The sequence below is a fragment of the Thermobia domestica genome, chromosome 3, assembly GCF_964235325.1.
Source record: "Thermobia domestica chromosome 3, izTheDome1.hap1.1, whole genome shotgun sequence".
Classification (NCBI taxonomy): Eukaryota; Metazoa; Arthropoda; class Insecta; order Zygentoma; family Lepismatidae; genus Thermobia; species Thermobia domestica.
Window position 1 is genome coordinate 125,647,710 of NC_137456.1, and position 16,906 is coordinate 125,664,615.

Below are 16,906 nucleotides of genomic sequence, written 5' to 3' on the forward strand. Positions count from 1 at the left end.
TGAAGAACTGCAAGCTTTACTCACAGTCTACTTGAACTGACAGAACGATACTATTCACAAAAAATGTGGAAATGAAGGAAGTGATACACCGTAGGTCGAAGGTTTGAATCCACTAAGGACTATATTTCTTTTTCTGGAGTGAAATTACGAAATAAGGAAAAACATATTCAGGTCAGAAAAGAAAACATTTCACAATGACGTCATTTACAACACATACCTCGTGCTAAAAGAATCGTCTACCTTAAGACTAGGAAATTGGTTATCAGTCTCTCTCTCGGTTTAAATGTTGAGACAACCAAAACCATACAATGCATGAAAGATAGTAGATTCAGTTCCTAACGAACGAAAAACGTGCTAAATCACAGTATTTACACAACCATGGAAGATTTTTTTTAAAAGTATATTTAAAAGAATGGTTTTACATTCTAATTTTTATTTTCATCTAATTCTATTATTACAATGAAGTTACTTTTGATTTAACATTGTTTGGTCTGAATATGTATTACGAGACTTATGAAAGGGAACTGTAATTTAATAAAACCATATTGTTCTAGAACACAACAATAAAAAACCTTTTAAACGAATGAGATATACTATCGTTTAACATTTTAAATTATTAAACATATATACATATTGTTTTGGATTTTGTCTTATACACGAAGGGATAATTAGTAGTCTATATATTATGTAGAAAGCTTACTCGTTCTCGGAATATACTCGTGAGACGTTATTAAATAACATATTCTCAGTCACGCCTTCCCACTGGTATAGTAGCTTGGGCGTGAGTCTTTGCTGCACGAGGTTCTGAGTTTAATTTCTGGCACGACAGCTTTGAAATTTGAACCGATTACGGTGCTTTGAGTTCTACCTAAAACTGTAGGTCTACATCTCACATAGTCTCGGTGCTGAAAAGGTATACTAAACTTTAACCATCCAAACAAAAGAAGCGAAATCGAATACATACATCTATTTACAACAATAGATAGGCCGTTATTTTAAAGTATCCCTTAGAGAATTTGATGTAAGTGAACTGTTAAATGTCGCCTCAATAACGAGAGGTATTATGTTTGCCCGAGGCCAGCCATTCTAATTTCTATTTTATCTTCTTCTGCCTCCGTTTTGCATATGTATAATATTTAGAGCTTGACCGTATTTCTGACCGAAATAGGTTTTTTATTTTAAGTTCGTAAAGCTTCTAAATGTTTATAGTTAATAATAATAATAATAATAATAATAATAATAATAATAATAATAATAATAATAATAATAATAATAATAATAATAATAAACATCACGGAAACTTTCAAACGTGAACATATTGATCGATCGGGTTGGAGTGTAACTTTCCCTTCCAGCGCAGACAGAATCTACTAAGAAAATAATATTTAAGGTATATAACAGATAAATAACAATTAAAACAATTATGATTTCACACAACAGGTTATAACATAGTAAGTGTAAATATCATCTTTGTAGTTTCTTGAATCCATAGACCATGGAACATCGTTATCATCGAGCAACTCACTGCTCTACGCTAATATGAGTGTAACTGAAGCTGGTGAACAACTTTGTGTTCCCTGTGATACAGCATACAATTGGTGGAGAAAGTATACAGAAATAGTTAACGTAGCTCAGAAAGAACTAAACCCAGGACCAAGATCAGGGCTTGATTAACAATAGCCGTCAAAACCCTCTCTTATGCCTTCCCGACAATTAGTGTTGGCAGCTCGTTTCCCTGGTTCACAACCAGTAAAGTGGATCTTTCTACGTTTCCACTGCGCATAACAAATAAATGTCCATAACGAATCTTAAATCATCCTGATAATTTATACAATATTAATGAACAAATATGAAATAGAATAATATCAATGACAAATATAATTCGTCAAAGTAACAGATATCATGAACATTAAAAATTAGACATTAGATTATGTCACGGGGAATTAGGTTTAAATTTGAGAAGATACAAAATACACTTCACCCTGTAACAAGAGGTGTTAATCAACAAGTTTAATGCAGTTGCTAGTCAGTGACTAATCTAGTGATCTGAGATGTAGCTGATGATCAGGATGTGCTTTTAATCGTTGGTTCGTGTCCCACTAAAATGCAATTTCTTTTTCCTCGAAGTTTCTATGTTCGTATCCCTGTTGGATTCGATTAAGCAGAATTTGAAATAGAGATAGTTATTTACATTTTTTTGTATAGGTGAAATAATAATTTGTGTGCGAATTTGCACTCAGTCTCATTCCCACTGACGATATTTTACCTACAGAAATCACGTGTATACAACATTGATATTATATATATATATATATATATATATATATATATATATATATATATATATATATATATATATATATAATAGTAGTATATAAATATATATATATATATATATATATATTCCTAACTTACTTATACTTGATATTACTATTTTTTTGTTTCGACGGACGTACTGTCATACTGTGTGTACATTTGTAACTGTGTTAGGTTCTTGATCGATCAATTAATTGAAGTTTAACGTCACTTTCTACCATCAGGTTTATATAAGGAGGGACTTTAAAAGTGCAATCTGACTCAGTACTCGAGTTTTAATGAGTTAAGCTCCGTATCGAAAATTGGTATCATACATGGTAATATCTACATTATACCCATTATACATTTTTCATATATTTATACAGAAATTATGGTTTTGTCATTTGAAAATGTATAACAAGAAAAAAATAAAATATTCTATTTGTTAAGAAGAGTTTACTGAATGATTTTATGTTACGAATCAGAGGATAGTACGTATATTAAACATATTAAATATTTTCAGCTATGGTATTTTACATTCGTAATTCGTATAATATTCTCTCCTAATAGAATTTGGAAGAAAAGAAATCACGAAAGTGCATTCGGAGAAATGTTTTCATTCCCTGGATTACGATAGAAGCACGCGATAAAATAAAGTTTATTTCGTTCAGGATCTGAATACAGAAACAGCACATTCACAAAACTTACTCAAACAGCATGAATATCTCTTACACTAACTGAAATCTACTTCAAACGTTTGTGCGAGGGTGGGTTGATAAGTTCTCAGCCTCACTAAGAGAACAAGTAGATAGAAAGCGAAGCTTGGTGTTTTTATTCAACATATTCCCCTTGTAGTGCAATGCACTTTTCACATCGCTGCTGCAGTGCTTGTAGGCCAGAAAAATAGAAGTCGGATGAATACTCTGCAAACTAGGCCTCTGTTTGAGAAATGACGTCATCAGCGCCATTGAAATGCGTTCCCATTAAAAACATTTTCAATTTAGGAAAAAGAGAAAAGTCTGATGGGGCCAAATCAGGCGAATAAAATGGATGTTCTTGTATTTGAAACCGTAGGTCCTCCAATTTTTGCAATGTCAGACGTGCCTTGTGTGAGGGCGCATTGTCCTGGAGGTAAATTACCCCTTTTGACAGCTTTCCACGTCTCTTCTTCTTTAGTGCTGCTTTCAGTTTGTCCAGAAGAGATGTATAATAAGTTGCATTGCTGGTTTCACCCGATTTCAGATAATCCAGCAATAGAATTCCTTCACAATCCCAGAAAACCGTAGCAAGGACCTTAGCAGAGGAGCGCCGTGTCCTAGTCTTCTTCGGACGTGGAGAACCGCTGTGGCGCCATTCCGCCGATTGCTGCTTCGTCGTGGGATCGTAGAAATATAACCAGGTTTTGTCCACTGTTACCAGCCGCTCAAAAAACTGGCCTTATTCGTTTGAAATTGGGACAGAACTGCCTTACTTGCCTCCACCCGTTCACGCTTCTGATCTGTGTTCAAAATCCATTTTGCCGCGACCTTCCTCATATCCAAGTCTTCATGGATAACTTTCCACATCCGTTTATGAGTAATGCACAATGTGTCTCCTGTCTGTCTGAGCGGGATTTGGCGATTGTAGAGAATCATCCGGTGAATTGCGTCAATCATCTCGGGAGAGGTCAATGAAATTGGTCTGCCACACCTTGGATCATCGTTCAGACCAAAAAACTGTCCACGTTTGAAGTTCGCTGCCCGTTTCTTCACAATGGCATACGATGGTGCCTTGACTCCCAATGTCGTAGTCTGCTCTAAATATCAAATGTATACCTTACAATTAGATTTAATAATTATTTAGTAAATCAAATATGAGCACCGAGAATAAACTATGAATTTTTGTGCCCCTTATCTAGATTTGAAATTCCGGATTCATACATAGAATCAGGCAGAAAGATAAATATTTGAGATCTGGAAACCGAAACATGTGCTAGTACCAAGATCGTAGCCGTTTGTACCTAGGTAATGCGAGCGTAAGGCACTTGCACTAATTCCGCATGTACTTTGGGGAACACGAGAAACTAAAAACAGATAAATATTCTTTTTCAGGGGCAAAGTCGCGCTTTAACATGACTTTTCATGAGTGTTGTGTTGTGTTCAAATACGAAAACTGTAATGGCGAATTGTTTGAAATAAAGGCCTTTTCTTTTTTTTTAGTAATAAAGTTAGATACTTTCACATTGAGGAAAAATTAGCAAAGCACATTCCACTGATTAGAGTGCTGGTTCTTATGGAAGCTTTCACACTGAACCGAAGATTTCTTCATGTGGGTATCGGATTGCCACAATTCACCTTGCTGAAAGACGTGGTTTATCAGGAGGTCAGCCAAGATTTTTTTGGACTTAGCCTGTAGACTGCTTCTGGTCTCAATTATTCCCATATAACAAGACTAACCATATATAAAGTTGGTTCGAAATACTTTAAAATATCACTAATTGACCTTAAGGGGATAATCGCGATTTAAATATTCGTAAATCAGAAGAGATGTGAAAGTTAAGCGTTAAATAAATCCGATAATTCCTAATGCAACCTAATGATAGCAATAAAACTCCTTACGTAAAATTTTCAAAGCTAAGATTAACAGTTATCTTCTTGAAGAGGGTTAACGGCAACACAGAATATTATAAATCCAATTATCATAAGTAGTACCTCTGACAGCCCCGCATTTCACATCACTATCGCCCTTCATCCTGACAAGTGGGCAATTCACTTACCCACAATGACTTTTCAGGCGTTCCAGTGACATCAATATCTCAGTTTGGGTTTGGGATCATGCTTCGGTGAACCTTGACTATCACCATCAGCAGCTATTAGAGAATCAGAACTTATTTCTGATTAGATAATGTGGGTAACTATAGCTTTTCGTCTATAGAAGACGGAGAGTATATGGTGTTATCGCAGGAAATATTTGATACATAACACTTAGACTGTCAGTATTTAGGAGCAACTTTTAAAATAATCAGTTACTTTAAATGTGCTACGAATTAGCCGAGAAAACCCGACAGCCATAGTCGAGTGGTCTGCGGCATTAGGCTGTGGATCGTTTGCTCTGGATGTCTTGGATTCAAATCGCGCTTCGGGCATAGGTGTTTTTAACTGTCCTCGTTTACTTCTATGTCTGTGTGGTGTCAAAATGGTTACAGTGTAATCCGTACAAAGCGTTCAACAGGTTAAATAATCTGATAAAAAGCTGTTACCTTTTTATATATAAAAAACAGTGGTTAGCGCTGCCTTCGGTGCCCGTGGTCATGGGTTCAATTTCCGGAGAGGCACTAAACAATTTCGATGTTGACCCAGCATCGTGAGTACAATTGGGGAGTTATCTTAAGTAAGAGATAGCGGACTCCAGTCTAGAAAGCCAGCATTAGGGACTTCGGGTGTCGATGCGTTGACTACACATCCAACTTTGAACCAAAGGACTGTCGTGCCAAGAATTTAGTTTGTTTTAATTACCATAAATGCCTTCTTTATTATTAAATTTTATCCAATATTTTCTTTTTAACCAGTTTGCAAAACTCAGAGCTAGCTACTTGTTTTCTTTTTAATTCATGTTCATAGTTAGCTCAACTAATCACTAAGGAAAATCAACCTTTTCAATAAAATTCGCGTCTTTCGTAGCTCTAAGTTTAGTTATTTTTAGCTTGAAGGGCGATTTATCATTTTCGCTTTCCCTATTTTTTTTTTTTTTTAGTTTTACCTATGTTTCTTTGCACGGACATTGCGCCTATACGCACGTGCTTAGTGTGTTCATTTACAAAAGCGGGCCATTTTCCTGCCACTGCAGAAAGTAAGAGTGTGATGAAGTCATAATTACTCAGTTTTTGCATCGTACATAATTTCCTCATCCTCACTAATCTCTCCACTCCCGCTTCCTGAATTCCAGTTCTAGTATTCTTTCTTGATGGGGGACTGATGTCTCATGTAGGCTTATTAACTATAACATCAGCAATAAAGAAAGTAGGGTTTAATTTGCACTAATTTTAAAACATTACGTTAATTAAATAATGATAATAATAATACGGAGCGAGCTCAGGCTACTTGATAGGATTCTTGCTTCGCAATTGGATAAACTGGGTTCGAATTCGGAGACCAGCCATCCTGACAGGATTTTCCAGGGTTGTTCCTCAGTTTTACTGGGCAAATGCTAGGTTAATACCTTGATCTAAGGCTCTGGAGACCTTCCTTCCATTCCTTTTCCAATGTTTTCATCTGTTGATTACTACTGTGTAAAGTGGCCTCTGAGGATGTATCTGGTAGCTTATAGTATAAAAACAATAACGACGTAATATATCTTCACGAAACGTGTGGGTTAATTTAACTACAGCCTTACAGTCCCAATAGATAGCTAAAGTTTTAATATCAATTTTCTGACTTTTAAAATACTATTTTCATATTGTTTCAGCTTTCAATTTTCTCATGTATGTTCCCACCGAGAATCGAACTTGAGATCACATGAACAAATGCGAATATGTTAAATATTTTTGAACACTTTAATATACAAAACACAAAACGCTTCAATGATACGATGCATGGATATGTTTTGGTTACGTCCTGCAAAGTATGATTAAAGAAATCTGGAGGGTGAAGAAAAAATAACAGAAATCTCTTTTATATTTACTCCTTCAACAAACTCCCGACCTCAGAAGGACAAGCCATAAGTTAGGTAATAAAGTCATACAACGAACACAACCATATCGCTCTCCTTAAATTCTCGTGTGTATGTTTAAAAATCTATTGTTGTTCCACGCCAACCAGTCTATATTTTTTGTTGTATATACCTTCGAAGTGAAAGATATGCATTATTACATTTGTTGATGGTTGGACTCTAGTGAGTCAGAAACTACTATTAATAAAGAGTTTGTTTTGTCTAGTATTCCTGCGATTAGAAGGGCCTTATCTAAAAGATATTTCATTTGTATATGAGAAAATAGTAAAGTTTATTTTCTACGAATAAAATAAATATTTTCAATGTGAAGCTAAACATTGAGTTTCGAAGAGGAGCTAAACAGAAGAATTTGTTAACGTTTACATCAGTTTTCAGACAATTCAGTATACTCTGAAATGGGAAGAAGTCACACTTGAAAACATTTTTCTAAAGAGACTTGGACAGAAAGTGGAACATGTAAATATTGCAAGGTTAAAATAAAATAAAGAACAAAGGTAGCACAAACGTGTTATGGAAACATTTAAAAGCACAGCAACCTACTATATTAGTGAATCCGAAAAAAACTTATGACGAATTTTAGATATTCAATTTTATCATCACAATTTCAGATGTAGGTTTGGATACGAATCAAGATCTGAGATTCGAATTTCGGATCCGGATGAGGTTCGGATTCGAGATCCGGATCTCACTGGATTCGGGATATCCGGATCCGAAAATTTTTGGCCATCCCTAATCTGGACAAAGCAGGAAAGACCGATAGTATAATATTCAACTTCCTACAGCTACTCGAGTTTACCCGTGTTCATCTACTGAACTACAAGATATATACCAGGATGCGTCTGTTAATGACATGCAAAAATATCAGCAGGCTTGTGGGCGAATGCTCGATGTCATTACAACTCTTCTTTCAAGGGGGAAATTGTTTTTCTGGGACGAGTGTGCAGTATATCGCAGTGCAAAAAGCCAGAAACGTTTATTTCTGGAATAAAGAACACCCATATTTTTATGAAGAACTTGAATACAATCTACTGCATGTCATGATTTGGGCTGTAATGTCTGCAACTCACTTGGTAGGTCCATATTCCTTTGACGGTGCTGTGAGGAGAATTTCATATCGTACATGAAGGAGAATCATACTGTTATGACAACGATAGTGTACACACAGACACTCTGGAATAAATAGTACAGAATAATCATACTACTTCAAAGTCGTCTTCTCCCATAATCCCACATTAATACAATGCAACCATCTATGAATATGTGGACACGCGATACGGGATAACGCAAGGATGTTATAAAATAGAGAATCTGCGTATACAACAAAATCGTGAAGCTATAAGTCACAGTTTCGCCACCCCACTCTGCCCGCTCCACCCAATAAGATCGCAATGTTTTGAACATACATTCATGGCGGAAACGAGAGTAGCCAATCAGACTCGGTGCTCTGACAAATGCTCGGTTGTTTTTAGACTTCATTGTGTTAACAGGATGAAGATATGTATGGGCAGATCCTCTATTTTATAACATCCTTGAGATAACGGGACTCTGTACTATGAAAAGCGGATAAGGGGATCCGAACAACTTGAAGTTTTTATCGAGAAGTTTTACTCTTAAGAGGTTTGCACTCCCTTTACTGGAATAAACAAATTAATTGTGTTAGATCAATTAGTTTCTTGAAACAAGGCAGGTCTACACTACCACTTATTAAAATAACATTTACAGTACTTTTTAAAAATCCTTTTCCCTGTAATCTTCGAATTGCTTGCTAAATGCTCATCAAAAATTGACATTGAAAGACTTAAAACTGAACTGCATTTGTTCTTTTCACTATGAGTGTGAAAGCTTGAAACGAATATTAATCATTCTAATGACACTAACATTTCTTTACGTTATTTTTCTCTCTAATCACATGCAAAGAATTTTCCTTTACATTCAAAAGCTTTAAATTCGCATAAATTGTGATACACACATATTGTAATAAACCATATACTAAATATTTGTTCTTATATGCACATGAGTGAAATCGCTGTTTAACCTTAAATTTTTAATTTCCAACAATAGGTCTCGGAGCAAGTAATGCCTTTCAGATACGTCGAAAAAATGAAATGAAATCTGAGTTTAACGTCCCACGAACATGGCCTTTAGGCTAAGGGAGACGATGATTAAAGCAAGTGAATGATGATGGAAGAATTGGTGAAATCAGAAAGTGGAAGGAAACTGGAGTACCCCGAGAAAACCCACGCACACGATGTTGTCCACCACATACAAGGCCGGGGATCGAACCAGAGATCTCACGCACCAAAGGTAAGCGCTATATTACTGAGCCACCATGCCCCCACTTCAGATACGTCGAGTAAGTAAAGCAACGAGTATGTATGTATTCTTGCTGTGAGCACCGAAAATCACCTGACTCAAGTTTTAGATAGCGTTTGTCAGAATAAAAAGTTTTAAAATTATTTATTAATTCATTATGCTTACCTTTTGTTTTGCTAAATCATATTAATGACATACACACAAATTTCAACTCTATTACTGAATACTAAATATACTTCTCTTATACTTAAATGACATACTTACAAATTTCAACTCTATTAATGAATACTAAATATACTTCTCTGATACTTATAATGTTACGAGGTATTTACCTGATAATCAGACGCTTTTTCTAGTTCTTGTCTACCAAGGTCAACATTGTCATGGACATTCTCTATGTTGTTTTCAATAGAATCTGCAACAAAAAATCTCATTAATATATAAGCCAATTAACTCAATTCTTTGAGCAACAAATAGTAATATTTCACTAACCAGACCCTAATTCAAAAAATACTGACACTGCCCTGATGGTTTTAAAAAATGTTATGACTATTTTTGTACTTTTCCCATATACGATAATGTTAATTTTAAATTCAATTTCCACGTCTCTGATGTCGGCCCAAATTAATATGGTTTTTCGTATTAACTCTTGTAGTACTTTAACATTGCATTATCTGCAAAGAACATGGACTATAGGAAATGAGCCTTATCCTTTCATACTCTGAACTACGAAGAGAAACTTTCTTACTCATGCACTCATTCTTGTATAGTACTTCTTTAATTTTACAGCGATAAAATTACAACTTTTACCGATATGACTTCTCAAGTTACGTCACTGAACTAGTTCGTACTCTTTGAATATTCATTAATATAATAATAATGCCATTGAAAACTATAAAATTCCACATTTTGACCAAATTTAACTGATCTCAAACCCATCCACTTAATGTGCGAAAAGTGAATAACCTGTTACAATAAATAAGGAGTATTTGGATCATACTTTTCAGAGAAATTAAAAGGAAAATATTCCTGATATCATAAACCTTTATATTTAATTTCCTATCGTAAATTTTCAATTAACGATGATTGGAACTTATTATCCAGGACGCCAAAAAATGAAAATTAATTCGAAATTTTAACATCTCAAGTTCAGACTAAACAAGACAGATTAATGGAAGTGAATGATCATGAAATAATTTGTGGATGATAATGTGGGAGGAAGAGAGAAACTCGGCTCACATGGCCTGGGATGAAACTAATGATCGCTCGTACCGGAGGTCGGTATACTTACTGAGCCAGAGTCAGCGTTAAATTTACATTTAAATAATTAAAACTCGACTTACAGCTTTCATTTCTATGCTCGTTAATAATGGGTGCCTTTATATCTGGATAGCCTTATGTTTTTCCGTGATGTGTTCTTTCACCCTGGTACGTATGTTAATTCCTACGTATTTTTCAATACAGTAACACTACCTTTCATAAATTTCAAATAGAAATAGATCCGTACGGAAGTTTTTTTTTTTTTTTTTTTTTTTATAGCTACTTACATTTTCCTTCGTATTTTTTTAGAAGTCTCTTCGCTCTTACTGCTGATTATTATTATTATTATTAAATGCATCGCTTATATCAGCTTTCCTCGCTTATCCAAAACAAAAGCTACTTTCTGTAGGGTTCATAACTATTTAGTTTTAGCTAGGGACACGGGCGGAATAAAAGTAAGTTTCTTTCATTGTAACATACCTATGTATATTTAAAGCTCTTCACGGCATTTAATTAAAAAGCTACTATAAGCAGAATGGTTCATTAAACATACAGAAAAATGCGCTAAGTCAAATATCAAGTGTCGTTACCAGATTATTAAATAATATTCACTAATAGTATACTTCCCTACTTCTTATCTAGTGCACGATTTTGTTAGGTATACCAGTATAATTTGATTCATTCTTGAAACAGGCTACAATATAGTTACACGTAACACAAAGAAATGCTTACTTATTGTATCTCCTTGTTCATGGATCATTGCACCAAGTTCCCTCATAATCTCATTAACATCTAATATATCAGCTTCTATTTGTCTAAATCGATGTTCCCGTTCAACTAGGAGGCCTTGCTCAAATTCTAGCTCCTTCTGCAGTTGTTTCTGTCGAAGCAACTTTTCTTCTTCCTCTAATAGTGCCTGGCGCTGCTCTTCTGACTCGTTGTCATAGCCAGCGACAGAAGACTGAGGTGTTGGCAACAAACACACCTTCATTTTATCTGCTACTTGCTGTAAGGAAGAATACGAAAGTTCTGCAGTTAAGACATCCAAACCCACATACTAATGTAAATCATACTCTACACATTTCCACCTTTCCACCTTTCCACCTATTTTATTGTCACGATTCAAGGATAGCGAAAAATAATTAACTACTACTTTAAAAAAGTAAATAAAATTTGATTAGAAAAATTCTACAATATTCTTAGGTTTAACGAAAAAAAAGTTCAGAGATGAGACACAATAACAATATCTTATTTAGCTGAACAAAATGATATATGTGCGTGCAAAAACTCGTGTGTATTTCTCGAGAAAAACTATTCATTTTAACCACTTAACGTAAAAGGACGAGTATACTTGTCCTAGCTTCCGTTTACCCGTTTTTCTTTTAAAAGGTCGAATACACACGTTTTCTAATGTTTCTTTACGTTTCCACCAGATAGTGCTGCTGAAGAAATCATTTACGAGTCTTGCCGGTAAATGTCACTGCAATCTCCTCCATGTAGCGTTCTAGATTGATTTCGTCAGCCGCAGTCTTTGTGATTAAGCCAATTCCGGCGACTTTATTTTTTTCTCGTGTTTTCTGATATGATATGCCTTTCTTGAGACTATGGAAAGTGATGAAGAGTTTGACGTTGAGTTTAGTGGTTCAGATAGCTCCGAAGAAAGTTATGAAGAAAGTTCTGGAGAACGGAGTGATGCATCAAGTTCAAGCGGGAATGACTTTGCCAGTGTCAGGCAATGGTGTGAAATTGATACGTCTGGACAACTCCCACCTGTCCGCCCGCGCTTTGCGTTCAGTGGTAAACCCGAAGTGCATTTTGAGCCACATGTTGATGATGTTTTGTGGTACTTTAGGCAGTTTGTTGACGATGATTTTATGGGAATTTTGGTGACTGAAACGAACAGATATGCAAGGCAAACAATGGCACAAGAATGGAAAGACACAACAATGGACGAAATGTATATTTTTGTTTCGCTCATTCTGTTACAAAGTATTGTGAAGAAGCCGACATATCAAATGTACTGGTCAAAGAATCCAATTTTGTCTACACCATTTTTTCGAGAAATTTTATCATACCAAAGATTTCTGCATTTGAAGAGGAATCTGCACTTTTCAGACAATAGCGCATATGATGCTGAGAGTCATTCACAACCAAAATTGAATAAAATATGGCCAATTTTGGATCTCATATCTACTAAATTTCGAGCTGTTTGCACTCCAGAAAGATATGCGACAATTGACGAAAGTTTGATGTTGTACAAAGGACGGTTGGGATGGGTCCAATTTATGCATCTGAAAGGGGCCAGATTTGGCATTAAGTCGTTCATGCTGTGAGAGTCCTCAACGGGATATGTCTAGTCGCTAATCATATACATAGGGTCTGGCACTAAATTTCATGACGATTATGAAGATTTACTACGTCGTCACAAGTTGTCATGACTCTCATGAAACCCCTGCTGAATATGGGATACTACTTAACTGTAGACAACTTCTATAGGTCTCTCCAGCTTGCAGATATTCTCATATCTGAGCCATTCCATGTCAAATCAACACACCCAATTTACCTCACCATTTTAGATTTTGTTAAAATTTGGTATAGTTATAGTGGGTGCTGAGAGTAAGCAAAATACCAAATTTCAACGTTTTATCTCAAACAGTTTCTGAAATATGGGGATGTAAAATTTGTAAATACTAGCCAAAAAAGCGTGAACAGACTTTCTTTAAATCGCTCTAGGAACTGTAATAGTTGAGCTAGAGAGCTGGAAAAGGTGTCGTTTTGCAGCATTTCGTATGCTCTTTCCAGTGATATACAACACAACATAGGTTCTAATAAAAAAATTTTTTTCAATACGAATTAAAATTTTGATTAAAATTTTTTCCAAAAAGTACATAATTTAAAATTTTCAAAATATTTCCATAAATACTTGGTACTGTTGTAAATCAAATGGCAAAGTATAAATATGGGATGATGATGGGTTCATTGTTAAAAAAAATATTTCTGACACCTGTTTTCCACTAATAGCCTACTATGGGTATTTGGACCAGACATATCTTCAATAAATAAGAATTTAACATTTAGGTATTAACGCTAATTTTTAAACAACTATATATAAAATATAAAGTAACAATAACTAACCTGAGGAAGTTTTGAGTTGAAAGCAGTTTCCCAAAAAAAATATCTCGGACCTTTACAGATTATATTTTGAAAAAGCCAATTGGGTTTGGCTTACATCACTTTCAACAAGAGTGTATGTTCTTCCAGTCGGAGTAAACGGATTTACATTTGTGAGAATATCCACAACTGACACCCACAGGACGTCCGCGTGTGTTGGGTAGAAGAATGATGTAGCTGGTCCACACGGATGAAGAAAAGTTATTTTCACTTCATCAAGTTCTTCATTTTTGTCTAAAATGTACCCAAGCCACCAGTTGTTGTCATACACAGTGGTAACGTAGCCTGATATGTCTTGTAGCTTCAGTTTGTCCGGCGATGTAGTTACCTCCCTCTCCCAACCTTGCACATCATCTGAAAAGTGTTTCACTAATAATTTTGATGTAGTTTTGGGAATGAATGCATGAAATTGCTGTGTTCCTTTGATTGTTAACGCTGATTCAAGCCGGCTTTTTAAGAACATTTCTGAAGCAACATAATCTTCTTGAGTGGAATAGGCAAAATCTATGTTTGTTATGTTATCTACTGCCCACTCAAATAGATCTCGTGGGGTTTGGATCTGGTTGTGGTATGGCCTTTGCAAACTTGCACGAGCTGCCAGTCTCTTCACGGAACCCCCTACTCCGTCGCAAGGCCCCTTCCCATGTGCTGTGGCTGAAAAGTGCCACTCGGCTTTGATGTTGAAGTCTTCCTCATGAAGGCAAAGGTTCAGAAAGTTTTTCTTATTTTTGTATTGAGCAGCAGAACCGTCTGAAAAATAGTAAATCTTTTTTGGAAGTGTCTGAAATTTGTTTGTTAGATATGAAATTAGCTTCTTTTGAAAGGTGTACACAGCAATAGTATTGTGCTCTAGGCAATCAGAAACAATGACAAAGCTCACATGTTCAATTTTGTCTTTCTCTTTGTAATATATAACAAAGGGATGTATAGTAACCTGTTGGCTTGTCCAGTGGTAACTCTGAGCTTCATCCTGTAGAACTATACTATAATTTTCTGAAAAATCACATGTAACAAATTCCGATCCATTAAGATTTTCTTTTGTGGAGTTTAGAAACGCTCTTTGTTGCTTGGCAATAAAGTCATGCCGAACCAAAGAGGACATCTGACTGCAGAATAAATCTATAAATTCTTCGGACGTTTTCTGTACGATTTCCAGGTTACAGCGGTCAACTGACACCCACTGGCGAAATTGAACTCGTTCAATTAAATTTTCATCAAGAGAGTCTTGTAAAAGTTTACGTATTACAGTTTCTCCTGGGCAGTATTCGCAGTTTCCCATGTTGCAATCAATTGATGATGGGTTGCAAAGCATTTTTGCAATGCATTGCTTGTAATTGCTTAAGTTGCCATTGGTTACTCTATTTAGTTTGGCGTTTTCTATCATTAATTTTATGTTTTGGTGAGTTGTGCACACACAAACGGAGTGTGTGCCACTCTGTCCTGCTAATACACAATGTTTTGGTCTCAACTCAGCAAATTTAGAGAAACCTATTTTTATGTTAGGATACATGTCTTTAAAATGTTTGTAAGCTTCTTTAAGGTTACACAAAATAAGTCTTTTTGATACTTTTGTTTTACTTCCATTTGGTTCTGTAACCGTTACGCAATCTTTAATACCTGGCATTACCCGGCTAACTTCATCGTTTTCATAAAATGAACGTACATTTGTGACAGTTTCTATTGGTAAACATTTCCCTGGTTTTGGGTTTGGGCCTTCCATAAACCCTTTTTCTTTCAAAATTTGTTTGGATTGGCGAACAAGGTAATTAGGAGCATTAAATTCGCGCATTATTTTCCTGATACCCCACTTTTCAGGTAAACTTGTTAGAATCATTAGTTTTTTTGCCCTACTTGTAGAATTAACAAAGTTAGTTTTGAGATTTTGGAGAACAGATTCGTCACAGTTTGTATCACTATTTGATGAAGTTTCAGCAGCAACAAACAGGTTACGTGTCATCGCCACGGAGATTTTTTTTACTTTTGATTTGGCATAGTGCTTTGATGTTAATTTTTTCTTATCAATTGGGGACTCACCTAGTTCTTGAAGTGATGTGTTAAGTGTTTCAACAACTATTGAATTTGTAGTGAAGTTTGGGTCTTTGTCCGGAATGATTACATCCGACCCAGAAGAATCATCATCTTCAGCCTCACCGATTGGCCCTGTATTTTTCAATTTGCCTACATCTTTCCTACATTTATCACAAATCATGGAGCCATTTGGTATTTGTAGAAATAACTCAGTCATCCACATTGTAACTTTTCTCAGTTTTTTTCTGTCTCGAATACAATGATTTGATTTCTTCAATGGATTACAACACTGCACTCTTATAGCACTGCACTTTTTAGTAGTTTCCACTTCCATATTGATACAAAACTCACTTACACTCTCTTCTTCAATCAATTTATAGTTTTACTTGTAAATGAACTACTCAAAAATACCAAGTTCCACTAAATTATATTAGATACAAAACTGTTCCATGTAGGGGTAATAACTGCTTTACACTTATACCATGGTGTACTATAATGGCTTAGGAACACTAACGAGAACGTGTTTAACTATCCACCTTAGAAGGAAAACAATACAGCACACATCCTCTCAGCAAAGGCTCTAGACACTGAATGATTGTACAGACAGCAACTGCATGATGGATGCAGACTGTGCTTGTTTAAACTTGTTCCTGCATGCATAGACAAGCTAACTAATTTGCTCACCTTGCATATACTGGCTCAAGTCACTGAGGAAAGGGAAGATACATTTAATATTACAAATGAGAAAGCCAGTAAGGTTGATATAGTAATAAAAGACAGCCATAAGTTTAAGCAATATCATTATGTGAAACGTCAATACACTTGGTTTAACTTCAATTTCCAAATGCTGAAATGATTGACTGCGCAAATGAACTGACATAGCAATGTACATTTTGAATAATCTGTTTGGATTAGAAGTATTACATCAATACTTACACTTTTATCATACCTTATTTCAATTTGTATTTATAGGTCCACAATATTTTGTTTTACAAATTTATAGGCTATTAGTATAAAATTAAACTTGATCAACTTAATTTAATTATAGCATGTGCTGATTGGTTTCATTTTAAGATGATATTTTGATATTTCATATGTATTGTTAGTTACCTGTCTGTATGTTTTAATTAAA

General features: G+C 35.3%; 1 protein-coding gene across 2 annotated transcripts in view; it reads right to left on the reverse strand.

Moving 5' to 3' along the window:
* The window catches only part of Syx13 (syntaxin 13), a 45,867-nt gene that overhangs the window by 14,433 nt on the left and 14,528 nt on the right, over positions 1–16,906 (reverse strand). For both annotated transcript variants that reach the window (XM_081751638.1, XM_081751639.1), the window contains exons 4-5: positions 11,308–11,581; positions 9,648–9,730 (exon numbers count right to left, since the gene is read on the reverse strand). In XM_081751638.1, coding sequence (XP_081607764.1) covers positions 9,648–9,730; positions 11,308–11,581 — 357 coding nt within the window. The remainder of the gene's footprint in view (positions 1–9,647; positions 9,731–11,307; positions 11,582–16,906) is intronic.